Source organism: Phytophthora cinnamomi (assembly GCF_018691715.1).
Source record: "Phytophthora cinnamomi strain GKB4 chromosome Unknown Contig106, whole genome shotgun sequence".
Taxonomy (NCBI): domain Eukaryota; phylum Oomycota; class Peronosporomycetes; order Peronosporales; family Peronosporaceae; genus Phytophthora; species Phytophthora cinnamomi.
In genome coordinates, this window is record NW_027151039.1 from 38,327 (window position 1) to 54,176 (window position 15,850).

Genomic DNA, 15,850 nt, shown 5'->3' on the forward strand with positions numbered 1-15,850 from the left:
GACGAAGCTGAAGCAACAACTCCGTCAGCGTCGAGACCAACACCACCGCCAACACGAGCAAATCCTGCAACACGAGATTCACAAACGAGTCCAACTTCAACGGAACCGCGTAGCGTATCGGATGCTTCATCAGCACCAGCAACACAAGACGCAATAGCGATGACGGCCATGATGAGGGTGCTGCAGCAACTCACCACGATGGTGGCGAACTTGCAACCAGTCACGAGCAACACACGAAGTAGTGGCGGCGGCCAGCCACGCGACGAGAATGAAGCAGCAATGCGACAGAACACTAGCACGGGGACAGCACGAACAGGCAGAGAGCGCCGCGACACACCAGCACGACGACAAGCGGCACCTCCTCCTGATCCACCAAGCAGCAGTGAGTCGAGCAGCTCCGACGACTCCAGCACGAGAGCACGACGTGAACATCGACGACGGAGCGATCGTGACTGTGGTGGCGATGACCCCAGCAGCGAGAGCTCCAGCGATGAGAGTTCAAGTAGCAGTGGTGTCAAGAGCACACGGGGACGATGACCATCACGCCGAGATGAAGAACGTCTGCGACATCACCGACGAGAACGCAGAGCAAGGAAGAAGAGCGTAAAAGATTTGAAACTGCCGGCTTTCACCCCATCGCCTAAGATTTCTGTTTCCACATGGATTGACTGGGTCGACCTGGCTTTGAAAGATACAGAGGAATATGGACGAGGCAAGTGGACTGATAAGTCACTCTATTTCATCTTAGGAAATAAGTTGATGGAAAATGCAGCCAAGTGGTGGGTTGATATGGATCGCCGCTTGCCTAATCAACGCACCTGGACGAATATAAAGAAGACTCTCCTCAGGCGCTACGGTGAAAAATTAGACAAGTCTACTGCGGAGTGGAGAGTCAACATGAGGGAAATGATGCCAGGTGAAACTTATGCCGACTTCGCAGCAGGATTACGAGATGTAGTTGGACGAAAACGAGTACGAGAACGTGTACTCTTTGCTCAATTTTACCGCTGTTTGAATAAGCCTACACAGAAACTTGTGAAGCAGGCACCCAAGCTTACGACCCTGGAAGAGGCAGTCGATAAGGCAACGGAAATTGATGATCATATTGACAACGTAGCGCAGGGGATGATGAATATTGGACAGGCATGGGCCACAGCAACCAGTCGATATATCATACCGATGGACGGCATCATGGGGCAAACCAATATGATTCCTGGTATGACTATCGGTACGGGGGTAGCTACATTACTTTCGGGTGGCGTAGAAACAGCTGCAGCAGCGCAAGGTGACATGCAGGCTGTTGCTCTCTTCACAAACTCGCAGGGCATATATAATAAGTACTCCGGTACGTGGGAATCACCACCTGGGCATACATGGAGTGGCAAGTATTGGTATGAGCCTCGCAAGTCTGAACGGAAGCGTGCAATCGTACCTGATCCGACCGGTGGTAAGGCTACCAGCAAAGTGCCAGTGGCGAAAGCCAAGAGACCTCGTGATGTGAGAGCTTCGAGTGATGAGGAGCCAAATACGGCATCACGGCCGAAGAAGACGAAGGCCGCAGTGAAACAGACCAAATCGGTCGAGAGTAAGAAGAATAACAGACGATCCCGGTGCGTGGAGGTTGTTGGTGGCGCGAGCAAACCAGCAACGACAACGCATGCCACTAATGCGGGCGATCAGGTCATTGGGCAGCAGCGTGCACCGTGAAGCCTAAATGTTATGCGTGTGGGCAACTTGGTCATATGGCACGAGACTGTACGGCGCTGATGCCAAGGTTCGTAATGACGAGTACCTGAAGACACGGTTGCCTAAACCCCACAGAGTGGAAAACTAAGCACGGACGCGGTAGGGGTAGTACGGCGCCTGGGTAGTGGTAGAGGTCCCCAGCGAAACATATGTGGCAGCCGGAAAGAATCAGATGTGAGCAAAGCCGAGAACGAGGCGGTCGTAGTGATGGAGAACGACGGGCAGATCCCAAAGAATGTGGGTCAGTCAGACTGTGGTCACGAAGAGGTCGGAGGTGGGAACGTTAATGCAGCAAATGCGTACGGGTGCGGCGTAGCGAGCTGTTCTGAAAGCCGTGATCTCTGTGGTGACGGTGCGCCCAGCAATGGCAGCAGCACGGTATGTCCACATCAAGGACGTGGCCGAGCCATCGTGCAAGAAGGTGACGCAACGACGAGAAGTACGAGCAACTGGGGAAGGCGCGAATACGACTGCAGGTGGCGAGCAGATCGCACTAATACGGCTGGCACGACGGAAGGCACGAAGCGACAGCAAGTGAAACGAGCCCTCGCGAAACGACGTGAACGTGCGCAAGCTGAAGAATCGGAACGACAGTGTTGCGTCGCGATGGAGCTAGAAGAGCGGAGGCAGAAAACTGGTCAAGCCCTGCAAGAGCTGGAATGACGGCGACACCAGCGGCGTAGTGATCCGGAGCGGGCCTGCAATGAAAAGACGCGAGTGGGCCTAGTGCAGCGGAGCCATGGCTGTGATGATGAAGCTTCGGCTGCTGGTAGTGATGTGATGGAATGTGTAGAAGCCGATGATGGATTACCTACTGCAATTGTGCTGGTGTCTAACGAGCGGAAGTGCATCAAGTTGGATAGTTGTGCCAGATACACCGTAGCGGCTACTGAGTGGATGCGATATGGCGACAGAGTCAGTCGTAGAGCATCGGTGGAGTTTGTAGAGGGCATTGGAGGATTTCAGCTTGACGTGATCGGTGATTGGTACTTTGTGTTTCGTAGTGTCTTTAATGAACTCATTGAGATAGACGAGTGTATTGTGTCTGGCTGTACGAATGATTTTCTGGTGGGTGTGGATTTCACGAAGACGCGTGGCGCCATCATGGATTTTCACAAGAGTGAAGTACGCTACAGAGAGGGTGACCGATCTGTTGTAATACCGTTCATCACTTACAGCGGTGAGGGAAGGGTGTGAATGGCAGCAGTGAGAATTGTCCGCAAAACGAAGCTTGAAGGTCGTACAGCGGCGCCAATAGCAGTGGCGGTCCCTGCTGCAAACGCGAGAGAGGAGTGTTCGTGCCAACTAAATATACGGGAGCAATCATGATAGTGACCATCGCGACTACTGTGAAGGATGGAAGCGCGTGGGTCCCTGCTGACAATGCACACGATAAACCAATGAAGCTACCGAGTAAAAAGGAGTTGGGCACGTGGATTCCTATTGATAATGACACAACAGTTTTAAGTGTGAGTGATGACTTGGATTCGAATCATCTACATGAGTGGCTCGATTACTTGGGTGACACCAAGACTCCACCACATCAAGAGGACGAGTTGCAAGTAGGAGAGCCAAGCGCACGAGCTATAATCATCAAACTACTGCGAGTGTATCGCAAACTGACAATTGCCACAGGTGACAGCCCTCCAGCAACTGCTTTAGATGTATTGATACTGGCAACACGGCGCCGATAATGATGAAGCGACGACGCCATGCCCAGACAGAGGATAAGATCATTGACGAGAACGTTGAGAAGATGTTGAAGGCAGGAGTCATCAAGAGGAAGACGGAGCCTGGGGTTTCCCGTGGTTCTGGTCAGGAAGAAGGATGGCAAAGTTCGCTTCTGTGTAGATTATCGTGCCCTGAACAATGTCACCCAAAAGGACGTGTATCCGCTGCCCAGAATCGATGAAACATTGGATGCGTTGGGTGGAGCACTGTAGTTCACTACACTAGATTTGTGTGCAGGATATTGGCAGATTACAGTTGCGCCAGGCGGTCGGGATAAAAGTGCATTCACTACGAAGTGTGGTCTATATCGTTTTACTCGCATGCCTTTCGACCTTTTAAACGCATCATCGACTTTTCAACGCCTTATGAATTCTGTAATATGTGGTCTAACTTGGAATACATGCCTCGTATATTTGGATGACATCGTTGTGTTTACGCATGGGAGTATTGAAAAGCACGTAGTGGAGTTGGCTAGTGTCCTACAACGACTCAATACCGCTGGTCTCACTTTGCAACTTGTGAAGTGTTCTTTTGCAGCCAGATCCATGGAATATTGGGGTCATGAACTGAGTTGTGAAGGTGTCCGTCCATTGCAGAGACTGACGGCAGCCGTGCGTAATTTCCCGAGACCTACGAATGCTACGGAAGTGAAGCGATTCACACATCTAGCTGGTTATTATCGTAGATTTGTGAAGGGATTTGTATCCATCGTGGAGCCTCTGACGAAATTGCTGCGTAAGAGTGCCAAGTGGAAATGGTGCAACGAGGAGGAGACTGCATACAATGCGATCAAAGAAATTTTGACAACAAAACCACTGCTGGTTTATCCCGACTTCCGATTGCCATTTCGTGTTGTCGCGGATGCTAGCAAGATAAGAGCATGTTTGATGCAGGACCAAGGAGAAGGGTAGCGACCTATTACGTATGCGAGCAAAGTGAACTCGGCGACAGAGAGCAACTACAGAATTACGGAATTGGAGTGTTTAGCAGTTGTTTGGGCTATAAAACCCTTCCGTCCTTATCTGTATGGTCGACACTTTACGATTGTCACGGACCATTCTGCGCTACGATGGCTCATGTAGAGTCCCAATCTAACTGGCAAATTACACCGCTGGGCGTTAACACTTCAAGGGTACGAGTTTGACGTTGACTATTGTACAGGATGTACCAAAGTAGTGGCAGATGCTTAATCAAGAGCACCAGCGGTAGTTCTGACAGCTGTGGGTAGACGTCGACGATGGAGGCGACAAGTAACTGCAGCCGCTGAGCAAAATTGTAGTGTAATAAGGTCTGCTGTGGATCACGAAGCTGATAAATTACAGACGACGCTAGCTCCTGTCGACTCGCTACCACCGCCGTCCAGTAGTTTGACGACGATGACAGATGGCCCTGATCATGATCACGAGTCTGAGCAGTATATTGATGAGCATACGCAGCAGCCGACCATCGTCGAGAATGCGATAAGGTCTGGAGTAGGGCGGACGAGGAGCCCAAATCAACAGATGGCAGAAGTTGAGTCAACTGCCACCACAACAAGTGTTGAAGATATTTTGCGGAAGACATGGCACGAAGCTACCGCGACGAAAACCGAGTCTGAGAACGAACGTGAGTTGAGTGCCGCACGACCAGGACCACAACGGCGTCAGAGCACGAGAACCGCAGGCAATCAGACGACGATAGCGTGTGGGAAGAAGCAACGCACGCTCTGGATGATACTGAAACCACATCGGGACCACTCACGTGAGCGGTGAAGCGACGCTTGGATGCATCCAGACAACGAGAAGAAAGCGCAGGCTCGATGACACCGACGGCATCGACGACACCGACGACATCGACGATGTAACGGGGTTACACACACAAGTGACTATTGTCACTTGTGCATGACAACGGTCACAAGTGACAACTGTCACTTGTGCGTGACAATAGTCACTAGTGGTTCTAACAGACAGACATCTGTTAGAAGATAGATACTTCCTCACATTGGTGTAAGTTACACCAATGGCTACACTTTCGGCCACCAGAATGAGTGGCCTGCATATAACCAATTATCCTATTGGTAGAAAGCAGCATATTTCTACCAATCAGAGACGTACATGTCAATGGGGCTCTGACAACCAGCCGGTGTCAACCCCTTTCATAGATGATAAACCGTTTTTAGTAGATATAGGAGGAAGATCAATTTACAAACAATACAGTTCTCATTTTACATTAGACTAGCTACTTGGAGTATTTATTTGATTTATATTATACTTGTGGAGTCAAGTATAATTAATCCAAATTATTAATAAATTCCTACGCTTCCTCATACACGTGGCGCACGTGTACGGTAAAGTAGTGAGCCAGAGTAGGCCCACTACAACCGACATCGACTATAGCGACGACCACCAGCACAGCCAACAAGAGACACGAGAAGGCACCTACACAGTCCGAGATGCGTGAGCACCAGCAGCGGATTCGTCACAATGATCGGCGTATACCGGAGGAACTTGGCGCGAGCATGACACCACAATCTACTGAGAGAAGCACGAAGCGAGTGACCTGGGCTGACGGCTGGACTGCGACGACCATGAGTGAACCGACGGTCGTGGAGATGACGACCCCAGCACCACGTATGAGCGAACAGCAAGGACGGGATGCAGTGAGTGGTGAACGCCGTGAAGCCATAGCTTCAGCAGCATTCGACAGTGAGATGTACACACCGACAACCACGACGGAGCAGACGCGACGAGCGACATCGGCATCACAAACAACGCGACATCAACGTCGAGCGCGGCGACTGAGACATCTCCAATAGCAGCAACACCGAACACGAGAGCAACGACCACGAAGACGAAAACGACAAGACGAGACTCAACCACGACAAGATCGGCGTGGGCGAGGAGACGTGATGCACCGATAGCCGACCGCGCAACGGTAACGACGGAGACGACACCGACACCTTCGGCATCGCGAACTACGACACTAACGAAAACGAGAGGGAACCAATACAATTGCGCAATCCTCGCGTACGTATGGGGAGCAGTCTCAAGCTGGACGGGCACGACAGGGATCTAGCGAACTCGCACAACGTCATGCTGAACAGAGAAATGGTGAACAGTCAGTGGTGAAGCCAGCAACGAGCAACACGACATTGAAGCTTACTGACGACGAGATCATGGTGGCTCAAAAACGAAGTCGAGTCGTGCAGCGGTTAGTTGAAAACGGCAACCATCACGGCATGCGAGTGTTTGAGCAGCACGGATTAGCATTGATCGAGACGGGGAACGGGAGACGGGTAATTTTACCTCCGAAGTTGTGGGCTCCGGTCTTCAAAGAGCACCGTGATTCTGTTTGGGCGGGTCAACTTCAGGCTCCCCATACGTACGCGAGGATTGCGCATTTGTATTGGTGGCCAAACCTTCAGGGAAAAGTTAGTCAATGGGTCAGAGGCTGTCAAGAATGCGACAGCAGAAAAACCAAACCTCGAGAAGTTGTACCACCGCTGAGAAGTATTCGTGGAGGAGACGTAGCAGAGCGATGAGCGTTAGATGTGGTAGGACCACTTCCGATAAGTGATGGAGGTGAACCCTATGTGATTGCTGCCGTGGAGTATGTAACTAGATATGCTGTTGCTACTGTGGTGAAGCAGCATACGGCTCCACATGTAGCTGTATTCCTGATGAAAGATATTGTTCTGAAATTTGGGCCATTTCGCGAGATACTTACTGATGGAGCGCCGGAATTGACCGGCAAAGTGATCGATGAACTGTGCAATCGGAACAAATTAACCCAGATGATTGGGCTGGTAGAGAGGTTTCACAGGACTTGGAAAGATATGGTCTCAATATACATGCAGTATGATAAGCAGAACGACTGGGATATACTGATTGACTTCGCCGTCTATTCCTACAATTCCGACCAGCATTCTACAGTTGGTCTGTCTCCTAACTAGCTGATGATGGGTCGGAGATTGAGAGCACCGAACCAACTGTTACGAGCGACCAGCGTGACGGAAGCGGGAAAACTAATAGGACACCACAAGCGAATGTTAGCAGCTTTGCAGAGCAGCTATGAGTGTGCTGAACGAGCCCGTCAACGAGAGCAGACTAGGCAAGCAAAGTGTTACGATCGTATGGTGAAGAAGAAGCGTGAATTGCGACCTGGTGACCGAGTATGGATGGTCCGGCCACCCAGAGGGCCGAAAGGTACGAAGTTCGTGCATCAATGGATAGGTCCATTACGGATAGTTGAACCGGCAGTTATGAAAATTTCCTACTGGAGCGTGAAGATCAGAATGGTGAGGCGGAGCAATTTATAGCACACGTTTCATTCTTGATTTCCTATCACTACCCTGCAACCCTACTACGACGAGTGGCGTCTGATCTCGAGGCCCAACTTGATCATGAAAACAACTTCGACGACGAAGACGATGAAACGCCGACAGGCACGGCTACTAGAGCAACGACGTCGTCTGTCCAAGCGGCAATGGGTGTTAGCGGCTCGAAACGAACTAGACGAGCAGTGGGACGTGAAGCTGTCGTGAAGGTGGTGAATTTAGGACTGATTTACCGCTGAGTTTTCCCACTGACCTGCTCACCCTCGTCCTACCTGTACCTACAGAGCACCTCGGGTCGTCAGCGCTGCCTCGAGCCATCAACTCTGACTCGGATTCGTGCCACTCTCATCAGTGGCGTCGACGCTTCCCCGCGAGTCGTGCGACGAGGCAAGCTTGGCAAGTCCGATCGCACATCGAAGGTGGCAAAACAGCGTCTTCCCCAGCGCGTTTGTAAAGTCATCCACAAGCATTTCGGAATTCGGGCAGTACGCGAGCTTGATGGTGCCATCTTGGTATGCATCTTTGATAGAGTGAAAAGCGATGTCGACGCTTTTTTGTGAGTTTGACGTTTTCTTCTTCTTGCGCCTCTGTATCGTCGAAAGGTCGTCGATCATCATAGGTATCTTGGTCAACTTCACTCCCATGAGCGAGTAAATCAACATCGCCGTCCACTTGAGGTCTTCTAGACTCGTGTCAGCTGCGATATACCCCGCTGCGGTTGATGATTTAGCCACGACAGTCTGACGCTTGCAGGACCAGTGTACGGGACAGCCGTGAACACGCAATAACTGACCGGAAATCGACTGTCTATGGCTTGTATCGTTGGCTCAATCCGCATCTGTGAACAACCTCAGGTGTGGGGCTTTTGTGGTGCGTCGGAACTCTAACCTTATGGATCGCGTGGTCGACACGTAGCGTAGTTATCCGTTTCAATGCGTGCCAATGTCGAGCGCTTGGTTTGCTACACTGCGACGCTGCTTGATTTACAACGAAGGATATGTCTGGGCGAGATACCCGACTGAGGTACAGCAAGGCGACAATTGCCTGCCTGTACGGGACGTGTTCCGCGAGTTCCTCTCCTTCGCCAGCCTTGTACAGCAGTGTATTTTGCTCCATTGGCGTTGTCGTTGCTTTGCCGAGCAACCAGACTTGTAGGGTTCTCTTTCTTCGAATCCGCTCGATTGCGTGACGTAAATGGCCTCCCGCAATCCTGCCTTAACATAGGCTGTGGGAATATCTCCTTCACGAACGTGTCCTCTTCTGTGATTGCATTCTGCTAGAAATACACGAATAGCGATTAGTGCTATAACAGGAGCATACGTCTCGATATAATCGAGCAGGTATATCTGGCCACATCCTTGCGCGGAAACCCGAGCTCGGAACCGATCAATTGAGCCGTTTGCCTGGCGCTTTAGCCTGAAGTTTATAATGGATCCGATTACATGGGCGTCAGCCGGGGGAGTCACAACCGTGAATGTCCCATTGGCACGAAGCGCCTCGATATCGTCCTCGATAGCCTTTTTCCACTGCGGCCACGGCGGGGATTTTTTTTGGCTTCTTTCAATGTCATCGGTTCTTGAATTACTCCCAGCACTAAAAACGCAGTTCCGGCGTTTCGCACACCTATCCTTGCCGATCGACGACGCTGAGAGAGGTTCGGATTTGCACTTCGGTGCTCCACAATTGTAGGCGGAGGTTCTGCTTGGTCACTTCCCCGCATCGAGCTGCTCAAAGACATAACGTCCGCGTTAAAGAGCGGCTAGGTGTGTTTGGTGAAAAGGCCAAAGGGTCGAGAGCGCTTGATGGCCTAAGTGGACGCAGCTGCAGGCCCATGAATGTGATGTCGCAACTGTGAACAATCCGAGATCCACCTTCCCGGATGTACACAAAGCATCCTTTCCGCTGGTGATCAGGCCCAACGTAAATTCCACGCTGCGCAATGGGTCGAAACTTAAACGTTGTGCTCCGCTGTGTCGGTTTGAGTTGGACAACGACGCTCTCACCAAATGCGTGCAAATCACTAAGATCTGAACGACTACCGTGATAGCGAGTGTACGGCATTGTGCCCGGGTTGCTGCGCGTGACTACGCGATTGGGCATGTAGACAGTAGTAGGAACAGCATATTCCCACAGATTGTGAGGGACGTTTGCCTGCCATAATAAACAGCGAGTCATGTCCGCCAACGTGCGATTAGTCCGTTCAGCAACACCGTTCTGGTGGTATTTATCCGGCTCAACATAATGTCGTTCAATACCTTCGTCGTCACCCAGGTCGTCAAAGCTTTGATAATGAATTCGCCGCCATTATCCGTGCGAAGCACACAAAAATCAGCGTCGCCATTTCGTCGTTTCACCAAATGAATGTAGTGCCGAAACTTCGTCACGGCTTCATTTTTCGCTTTGAGAAAGTAGACGTGGGTACCTCACTGCCATGTAGTAGCGATGGCCGTGAATACTACGCTGGAACGGACCTGCCAGGTCAGCGTGACAGATGCGATCTTTTGCTTCTTGTGTTCGAAGGCTGCGTCGGGGTGCAGCTCTGCTGTGACCTTTCCAAAGTGCACACACTTCACATGGGTACATGGGCAATGTCTTGAATCTTTGATGCGGAGTCCTTGGACGAGGTCACCACGTTCCATGTCCAGTATTGCTTGATAATTCAAATGAACCAATCGGCGATGCCAGACTTCAAGTGAATCTTTTGCTACTGTCGGGAAAGTTACTGTTAGCGATGTCGTTGCAATCCACTTGCAGTCGTCTTCGTGCTCACGTATACGCCATCACAAATAGCGCTCCGAAAGATAGCTGGTCCGTACACGGTACATCCGTTATCACCGAAATCACACTTGTATTCATCCATCTGCTGTAAGCACCGATACGGAGGGGAGCGTTTGGGCGAACGATGGTATGTAGACCACGTTGTGTACAATACCAAGAAGTCCGTCGGCTATCTTGAGGTCGCCGGCTTCTGTTCCTACAACAATACGCTCATCAGCCATTTGAACGGTGCGATCATCACAAGGCGCAATGTTCAGAAGAACTTCTCGAATTCCAGTCATGTGAAATGAAGCACCAGAGTCCACAACTTGTTCCACAATAGTCTTGCCAGGATCGAATGGTTTGGGCGCGGTGTCTGTCGACACCCCGCACCTTCATTCGTCATCGGAGGACTGCGCTGCGGCTGCGGCGCGTCCAGCTATTTGATTGGTGGACTAATTGCGCTGCTGCTTGGCTACGTGGCTGTCATGATAGTTGGGTGTATGCCCGCGCTGGTCACAAATTTTACACAGCGCGTTGCTCAAATCCCATTGGTCGCGTGGGTTTTTCTGGTTACTGATGGCTGCAAGCGCTGCGTGTCCTGTGCGCGACCGCTTGCCGTGATCGGTGCCTTCAGAAGCTGCATCATAAATTCTTTTTCATAGCTAGATCAAGATAATTCACGACAGCGTCGCGCCGATTTTTTGGTCACGACAGGCTCACGGCTGTTTTTTTTTTCTTTCTTGAACAAACCCAACCAACCAAAGTGCAAAACCTATTGGTTCAAAGTTATATTTATAGGTATTGCGTACCACTAATGTAGACGGGACGGACCAAGCGAAGACTCATCCGGAGATGACTTCATGGTGAACGAGTTGACGGTGGGTACTGCACGTGCCTCGCCACGATGTGATTGGGTAGATCGAAGACGGGTGAGTCCTCGGTAGGGTATACCATAATGAGATCAAGTGGAATCCAAGTTCCTGAAAACAACATGATGAGAGGCATCAAACAGGACAAGGGGAACAACAGGGAGAGGAGGACAGTAACGCAGATTCAAGCTTAACGACAAATCTCATTGCGGCATTTCCCTCTTCCACACGAGCAGCAACACCAACAATATTTGAACCAATTTTAGCCGTTACTTTTGTTTGAACGTTACCCGACAAACGCTCATGAACCCTTCCTGAGGTTTGGTGTTTCGTGGTTTGGAGTTGAGCTTCATCTGCAACCTGTGCTTTGCTTTTTCCGTTGCCTGGTTAGTCAATATGGCTCTCTGTTCTCCGGGCGGGCTCTCGTCAAAGGCCGCGCCCAAGCAAGCGGCATATCTTGAACACCCCGAAGAATTAGAATCTGCGGCTGGTATCGGTAGCCAGGAAAGCGCATTCGCTTGCACGTCCTGGATGACACGGTTTTCATTTTCAAAGGCGGTGAGTATCTCACACTGATACAGCTTTCGTCTTTACAGCAGCTTTTCTCTTCAATGGCGCTTGGTATTTCGGTTGTGCAACCCGGCACTTCTCGATAAGAGGCGCGTCGCGAACAGTTTCGAATCGAGGTTTACAGCCAACCACCCTCTCGTGGTTTGCTGCGTTTCTATGGATTCGAACCCCTTCGAACCAAACCACAAAACCGTTTCGAACCGGTTCATTGGTAACTTTGGTTTGGTTTGTTCTCGGCGTGGGTTTTCTCGTAGGGTGCACGTGTTAACAGCGCACATGGGCTGACGACGCAATAACGTACCGGACTTCTGGAGTGCCGCCTACCAGAACATGCCACAAACGGTAGCTACCGGGCGCCCCCCCCCCCCCTTGCCTGAACTAACGTGCCTCAACCGCAAGGCCGATTTCATGGCGTGCGCGATCCCACCGGTACAAACCAGCCAATCGGTCAAGAGGAACTCAAGGTAAGAAAGCAGCGTGCCCAGCTCATGTGCTAACTCCCGAACGGTGTTTCAGTATGAGGATGATAAGAAGGGCAAGAAGGGCAGCGCCAAGGCCAAGCGCATGGTCGCGCCGTCCCTGTCGTCGACTTTGGCAACCGTGAAATACTTCATGGCAAAGCAGAAGCAGGACTCGGACCCACAAGATCGTGTATTCTCCATTTTCCGCCAGCAACCTCCAAAGCCGAAAGCGAGTGAGGTCGCGATTCTGATAGATGGAAAGGGTGTGAGCGATGGATGGTATCGAGGCTTCTTAGTTCGGTATCCAGCATTGGGAAATCACAAGTCACAAGTAGTTACGAAGGATCGAAGTGCAGTCTCTAAAACCTACATCACAACGTTGTTCTGGTCGCTCACCAAGGTGGTAATTGAGCACAAGGTGGAGCCCTCTCGCATTTACAACGTAGATGAAACCGCATTTGAAAGATGTAAAAAGTTAACGCGTGTGGTCGCTTTGCGTGGATCTCATAATGGATGGCACACCGACCCCACGATTCTCATTTGTTGTGTGTGCGAGTGGTGGAGGTCTTGTGGTGCCCTCTTTATTCATTCCTCCCGGCGAGCGAGTTGATAATCATATTGTAGTAGACTGTGCACAGCTACCTGCTGCTGATATCACTACTACGGACAGAGCATTCACAGCTAGAATTCTTTTTGTCTGCGATTCTCACTGAAAGCAGACACCCTGTCTTGTTGCTCATGGACGGTTTTCGTTGCATATTTCCGCAAAAATTGTCGAAACAGCGGGGAGACTGCACATAATAGTGATCTGCCTTCCTGTAGTGATCCAACTTTGGCTCACTACTTAAGCTTACACGTTGCGCTACGTGCATGAGGAAAAGTTGTGATTATAAACCCCTTAAACCCGAGCGCGTGGACCCTACACGTTTAGAACGATTCCTTAACGTGTATGGTCCACGTGAAGGAATGCTATACTTGGATTTTGGGTACCTTAGAAATTTCAAGTCAAAGAGGGGTAGGTGAAGTATCCAAGCTTTCCTAAGGTGGCACGATCAACATAGACAGTACCGCTAGAAAGGACAGTAGCAGATCAAACTTGCATCCTGAATATGCAATTTGATCGACCGGCGACTGGTTGCCACTCAATTTTCTCTCATTTGAAGATTCGCCGGCTCGGAGACAGGTGAGGTCGCTGCCGCTGGAAAGGGCGTTCCAAGCAAGATGGCTCGAGCTGAAGAAGCCGGGGTGGCAATCGAAGCGACCTGTGGGGCTTTCAATCGACTTCACGTACACCAAGCCTAGCAAAACGAAGAAGGACGTAAGAGCTTTTTTCGTGGGGAAGGAAGAGCTTATGAGGTACCTCAACAAGATTGATACCGTTAAGGGCTTTGATTGATCTAACTTATCTCGGGTAGTGTATTCGAACGCTTTACTGTGGCTAGCTCACCTGAAGGCAAAAAAGAAGGCGAGGCGTGACGGCTCTGCAGACGCGGTCAGGCGTCGCAGCGCTGTGAGATCGCTGACCGCAAAACTACTGCGATTGACTGTACGTACGCCGTATGTTGTATGATTCATGTTTCGTTTGTACTAAATGTGCATATTTGCTTAGCTTGTCCAGGTCAGTCAATATCCGTGAATCTACCTGCTAGCGATCAGCAACCGGCACCGCCAGCCCAGGAACCGCAACCAGACTTATTCGAGAACAAACTGCGCAAGGCCCGACCCCGTTCGTGAACCCACCACCCCAGAATCATCCACCCGTTCAATCCCAGAACTCACCATCCAGCTGCCCGAGGGTTCTGCAAGCCATCTCTCCGCATGATACAACGTTTTCACCTGGTAGTGATGGGGGATATTCGAGCGAAAGGTCACTAGGTAATATCGTGTATGATTCAACTTTAGAGCTGTAACTTATCCTGCATCTGACACCTTTTTGTTATGTAGACTCATCTACCAGTCGGCGAAACCTGGGTCATGATTTTGAAGGCGTTAGTGACAGCAGCGGTGCGTCCGATGTGGAGATCGAGTCCGAAGATGCAGATAAAACAAACGTGAAGTATCCCGACCAGGACGAGGACAAAGAGGCGAAAGGAGACTCGCAGAACGACGGTCGATTTGCTGAAGGTTGGTGTATACAATATGAACTCAGCCTAACGTGTATCTATGTTGTAGATGTCAACCACGTATGTACCAATGAGGATCCTAGCAAGTACGCAACGTTTGAGTCTGACGCCGAGAATGATGATGGCGACGATGACGACCAGGCCGTCGAGATAGTTGATGATACGGACATGAACTTGCCCGTTCCACCCGATACGAGATTTGACCGCACATTATTAGCTGCCATCCGGGGATGGGAGAATATTACGAGGGGTTCCGTGCCTGACGCTTCTTGAAGCATTTTGGCGAGAAGGGTTGATCTGAGTTGGAGACTCACACAACTTATGATTACCTTCAAGAACCCTATGAGCCGCGGGCAACGAACGCCATGCGTGAAGACTACCTTCGGCTATACGTTGGTGAGTCTGGATCCACTGCTCGCGCATTAGATGCAGCTACAACACCATCAGGCGCTTTCTTTTTTTCCTTGTGGGAGACTATTGCTGCCGAATCAAATGACTATTTCGAAGGCAGTATAGATGAAATGATGGAGGGACAATTGGCGAAGCAAATCGCGCGGGAACGGAAGCACCCAGAATATAAGGCCAAGTCACGAGACCGCATTCGCAATGATGTGATGAATGTGCCACCTACTGCTGCAAGAGCTGTGTGCTTTCATAGGGCTACTGCTAGGGCGGTCAATCGTCCCAAACAAGGAAGAGTTGGCTAATCATTGGAAGTCAATAGAGGAAGGCACTATACCTCGTGGTTGTCTTGGAAAATTTATGACGCGCGACCGCTTCATGCACATTTCTCGGAACCTTCATTTTAGCTCTAACAATGACCCCAGAGCTGCTAAAGATCGTGCATGGAAGCTCCGTCCGGTGATAGACGCTGTACAAAACCGCTTTGCTGCTGGCTATGCACCACCAGCGATCATGACCTTTGGCGAGGCAATGTTGCCATCGCGTTCTACGTTCAATCGCGTGCGTGTGTACATCAAGGATAAGCCCCACGAGTGGGGTACAAAATTATTCATGTTGTGCTGTTCAGCAAATGCGTACTGCATTCGGTGAGTAGCAGGTGTGTCCTCGAACACACCTGCTTTTTTTGCTTCAAAGTTCGGTTATCGTGTATAGTTCATTCAAACGTTTTGTTAAATTGTATCATACGGCTTTGAAGTTTATTGGGGTAAAAAGGAAAGAGCAGGCAATACAAACTCCACTGATCACAAGTCCGGTCCAGCGGCGGTTGCTCGAAATTTGCAGCATATCTTTGGTTCTACGGCTCCAGCAAGT

General features: G+C 50.5%; 1 protein-coding gene across 1 annotated transcript; it reads left to right on the plus strand.

Annotated features, from left to right (window-relative positions):
- Positions 1-1,981: 1,981 nt before the first annotated feature.
- IUM83_17331 (Fanconi anemia group J) lies at positions 1,982-14,848 on the plus strand (the record flags this gene model as incomplete). The annotated part of the gene is made up of 5 exons (XM_067942280.1): positions 1,982-2,045; positions 2,109-2,185; positions 12,508-12,715; positions 14,397-14,576; positions 14,625-14,848. The coding sequence occupies 5 exons, from the start codon at positions 1,982-1,984 to the stop codon at positions 14,846-14,848; spliced, it is 753 nt and encodes a 250-aa protein (XP_067782453.1).
- Between the last annotated feature and the right edge of the window lie 1,002 nt (positions 14,849-15,850).